The sequence below is a fragment of the Priapulus caudatus genome, unplaced genomic scaffold, assembly GCF_000485595.1.
Source record: "Priapulus caudatus unplaced genomic scaffold, Priapulus_caudatus-5.0.1 Scaffold3696, whole genome shotgun sequence".
In the NCBI taxonomy this organism is placed as follows: domain Eukaryota; kingdom Metazoa; phylum Priapulida; class Priapulimorpha; order Priapulimorphida; family Priapulidae; genus Priapulus; species Priapulus caudatus.
Window position 1 is genome coordinate 8,976 of NW_014580757.1, and position 3,978 is coordinate 12,953.

Consider the following 3,978-nt stretch of genomic DNA (forward strand, 5'->3'; position numbering starts at 1 on the left):
TCTCTCTCTCTCTCTCTCTCTCTCCTCCCTCCCTCTCTCTCTCTCTCTCTCTCTCTCTCTCTCTCTCTCTCTCCCTCCCTCCTCTCTCTCTCTCTCTCTCTCTCTCACCTTCCTGTTAGCTGCGACACCATCTTCACAGTCCAGCACGGCACAGTCGACCTTCAGTTTCGCCACGTTCTCGATCTTATGCCGGTCGTTGCCCGGAACGTACAGCACTGCCCTGCAAAGGTCAGAGTTCAGAGGTCAAAGGGTCACAGCGATAGACCAGGTCAGAGGTTAGAGTGAAACGTAGTCAGGAATCGTGAGAGACGAGGTCAGGGGTCGTGAGAGACAAGTTCAAGGGTAAAGAGAGACAAGGTCAAGGGTAATGAAAGACAAGGTCAGAGGTCAGGAAAGACAGGGTCAACGGCAATGAGAGACAAGGTTAGGGGTCGTGATAGACAAGGCCAAGACAAGAGGAAAGGTCAGGGGTCACAGTAGGCAAGGATAGGCGGACACGCTACTTCACAAATAGATGGCATAGAAGTTAATACACCAACAGATGGCGCTGAAGCTAGTTCACCAACAGAGGGCGCTGAAGCTAGTTCACCAACAGAGGGCGCTGAAGCTAGCTCACCAACAGGGGGTGCTGAAGCTAGTTCACCAACAGAGGGCGCTGAAGCTAGTTCACCAACAGGGGGCGCTCGTGACAGTTTACCTCCGCGGTGTGTACTTGCTGCGAGTGTAGAAATTCCTCGTAAGGTCGGCCGTCGTGCGACGCGTCGGCCGGCAGAGCCCCCTGGCGGCGGACGCCACCAATGCTATTCCCCACGTCATGCTGGCTCGCTGGCGCACTGAAGGTCACACGCCGGGGAAGACGGATCCTGGAGGAAGGTCAAGGTTAAGGTCACGAGCACTTACTTGTGCGAACCAGTCACAATCGTGTCGTTGGGGCCGATGGAACATGGGTCCGTCCACCGGCACTTGCGCCGTTTTAATTATAAAAATCTAAATTGGGCCCAAGCCTAGTTTAATTAGCACCCCAGATTAGTTTAGCACATATGCGAAAACACATTTGCGGGGTCCCAACCTTTGATCCAAATAATTGCATACGTACGTAACCTCGTTAAGATTATTCTTCAATGTCCGATGGAATATTAGTAATAATATATTACACTGGCGTAATTCGATTAGATGGAAGCTGAGCTAGTGGTAGCTCTAGTAGTAGTACTATAGCACACGTGTTGTTGCGTGTGATGTGTTGTAGCGCGTGTGTGTGTGTGTGTGTGTGTGTGTGTGTGTGTGTGTGTGTGTGTGTGTGTGTGTGTGTGTGTGTGTGTGTGTGTGTGTGTGTGTGTGTGTGTGTGTGTGTGTGTGTGTGTGTGTGTGTGTGTGTAGTCTAGAGCTAGAGTAGCTCCAAGAAACGGTATTGCTAGGGTTAGAATAGGGGTGTAGGCCTATTGACGTTAGTCACAGAGCCTGGTCGGGTTAGAGCTAGAGTAGTGGCCCAGTTATAAATCAAATTAACACAGATAGAGATAACAAATTTAGCGATATGAGCTTGCTTTCGTAAATGATTAGCTTATATATCAATGCACTGCTCGTCAGTTTTCACGATCACTGACGTTATAACTACGAGATCAGTCTAAAAGTCGTTGAAATGAGGACAAATAAATAACATTATACTATAACTACCAACGCACGGCTCCACGACGGGTGACGTCACGTATACTTGCGTTTAACCCTTGACCTCTTCTAGGCAGTATATTAGTAGTTTAGTAATTACTTTTCGATTCTAAGCAATAAACGGGCAAATCAAATAATAATGTCACTAGTGTAATGAGTTTAATCGTGCGCCTGACGTATCATCGTGGAAAAATTGATAATTTATTGCTATGACGTCAGTGCGCGCATTCCCTGACGTCATTGCTATACATGTACACAAGCAGAATCAGCAGTATGAAAAACTGAGGCGAAATCTTGACTTCGAATTCGTCAATTTCAGAGAACCAGTGGCAGTCATTACCTACGTTTACGATAAATATTTGTAAGTAGTCCTTATTCGTGTGTTAGCTGCGTTTGTTTGTGTGCGTTGGCTGTGTATGTGACTGTGTGCGTTAGTAGGTGAGTCATGATTTGGAAAATGCCAGTCTAAAACAGGATCGTGAAGAATGATACCAGGGCAGAATACTGACTAGTGTCACTGTTTATTACCGTTAGTTGTACTGTACTATGAACTTTCTGTTACTAGGCAATGGCAGAGGTTTTGTGCGTCATCACAGTATATAGTCCTATATGCTTATACACGTTGTGGTTGTTGTTGTTGTTTCATTGTTTGTGATGGTGGTGGTGGTTTTCTATTGGGACCGATGTTCTCTATCCTTGAACCGGTGTGGCCGATATTGTTGCGGTTGCTGCTGCTGCTGCTGTTATTGTTGTTATTGATATCCACAAGCACTTCATCCACAGGCNAGAAACATTAAGACTTTGGTAGTAAATAGATTTCGTATTTATTTAGCATTATATTTTATTGAAACGCTCCAAGTGCCTGTGACCGCAGCCATTCCAACTGCGCACGTGTGTGCGTGCGTGCGTGCGTGCACATGTACATGAGGGCATGTGTACATGTGCATGTGTGTGTGTGTGTGTGTGTGCATGAGCACATGTGTACGGTGTGTACTGTGTGTGTGTGTGTGTGGGTGAGTGCGTATGTGCGTGCATGCACGTGTAAATAAGTGCTTGTGTACGGTGTGTGCATGCGTGCAAGCGTGCGTGCGTGCGTGCGTGCATGTGAGCACATGTGTACGGTGTGTGTGCATACATTCATGTGCGTGCGTATGTACATGAGCGCATGTGTACGTGTGTAGTGTGTGTGTGTATGTGTGTGTGTGTGTGCGTGCGTGCATGCATGTACATGTGTGTATGCGGTGCGTGCGTGCGCATGTACATGCGTGTGTGCGTGCATGTACATGTGGTGTGTGCGTGCGCATGTGTGTGCGTTCGTGCGTGCGTGCGTGCGTGCCTGCATGTACATGCGGTGCGTGCGTGCGCATGTGCGTGTGCGTGCGCGCGTGCGTAAATTCAGCACGTATACAGACATAGATACGTGCATCTCTCTGCATCTCTCCTCCCAGGCGGCGCGGCGCAGGAGGACGAGCGAGGAGGAGGAGGATGCGTGAGGGAACGATGCCGGGATCGCGGGACCACGTCGACACCGCCCTGCTCATGGACATGGAGAGGCTGCACACCGGTGACCATGACGACGATGACGGCGTCGGCGGCGGCGACGACGTTTACCCGATGTCCGTCATCGTGACGGGGGTCGATGGCGGCGTGTTCGTGGACGAGATGCGACGGGTGAGTACGCGTGTGTGTGTGTGTGTGTGCGTGCGTGCGTGCGTGCGTGCGTGCGTGCGTGCGTGCGTGCGTGTGTGTGTGTGCGCGCATGGGAGCGTGTGCGTGTGTGTGTGTGTGTGATGTATATTAGTCTGATTCTCTGTTTCTCTTGCTATCTTTCTCTCTCTTTCTCGCTTTTGTCTTGCTCTATCTCATTGGCTCTGGCCATTGCGTTCTCTTGCTCTCTCTCTCTCCCTCCCTTCTCCCTCCCCTCTCTCTCACTGTCTCTCTCTCTCTCTCTCTCTCTCTCTCTCTCTCTCTCTCTCTTTTCTGTCTCAGACTCTCTCTCTCTCTCTTTCTCTTTTTCATTGGCTCTGGCTATTGCTTTCTCTTGCTCTCTCTCACCCTCTCCCTTTCACTCTCTCCTCTCTCTCTCCCTCCATCTCTTCCTCTCTCTCTCATCTACCATCCGTTGTTTCAGCACGTCTTTGAGGCCCACTTCCGACAGTTTGATCCCGAGGCGGAGTTCGCTTACCTTCGCAGCTTCTTGTCTCTCCCCCTCTCCCTTCTCCTTCTCTCTCTCTCTCCTCTCTCTCTCTTTCTCTCTGTCTCTCGCTCTATCTCTCTCTCTCTCTCTGTCTCTCTCTCTCTCTCTCTCTCTCT

General features: G+C 49.8%; 1 protein-coding gene and 1 long non-coding RNA gene across 2 annotated transcripts in view; one reads left to right on the top strand and one right to left on the bottom strand.

Annotated features, from left to right (window-relative positions):
- Nucleotides 1–1,736, bottom strand: part of LOC106819557 (citrate lyase subunit beta-like protein, mitochondrial) — a gene marked incomplete at its 3' end in the record, with an annotated part of 5,145 nt that extends 3,409 nt beyond the window's left edge. The window contains exons 1-3 of the mRNA XM_014824173.1: nt 1,675–1,736; nt 698–863; nt 109–220 (exon numbers count right to left, since the gene is read on the bottom strand). Coding sequence (XP_014679659.1) covers nt 109–220; nt 698–816 — 231 coding nt within the window. The remainder of the gene's footprint in view (nt 1–108; nt 221–697; nt 864–1,674) is intronic.
- A 173-nt stretch (nt 1,737–1,909) lies between these two features.
- The window catches only part of LOC106819558, a 9,380-nt gene continuing 7,311 nt past the window's right edge, over nt 1,910–3,978 (top strand). The window contains exons 1-3 of the long non-coding RNA XR_001395450.1: nt 1,910–2,026; nt 3,114–3,336; nt 3,797–3,864. This is a non-coding gene — a long non-coding RNA (uncharacterized LOC106819558). The remainder of the gene's footprint in view (nt 2,027–3,113; nt 3,337–3,796; nt 3,865–3,978) is intronic.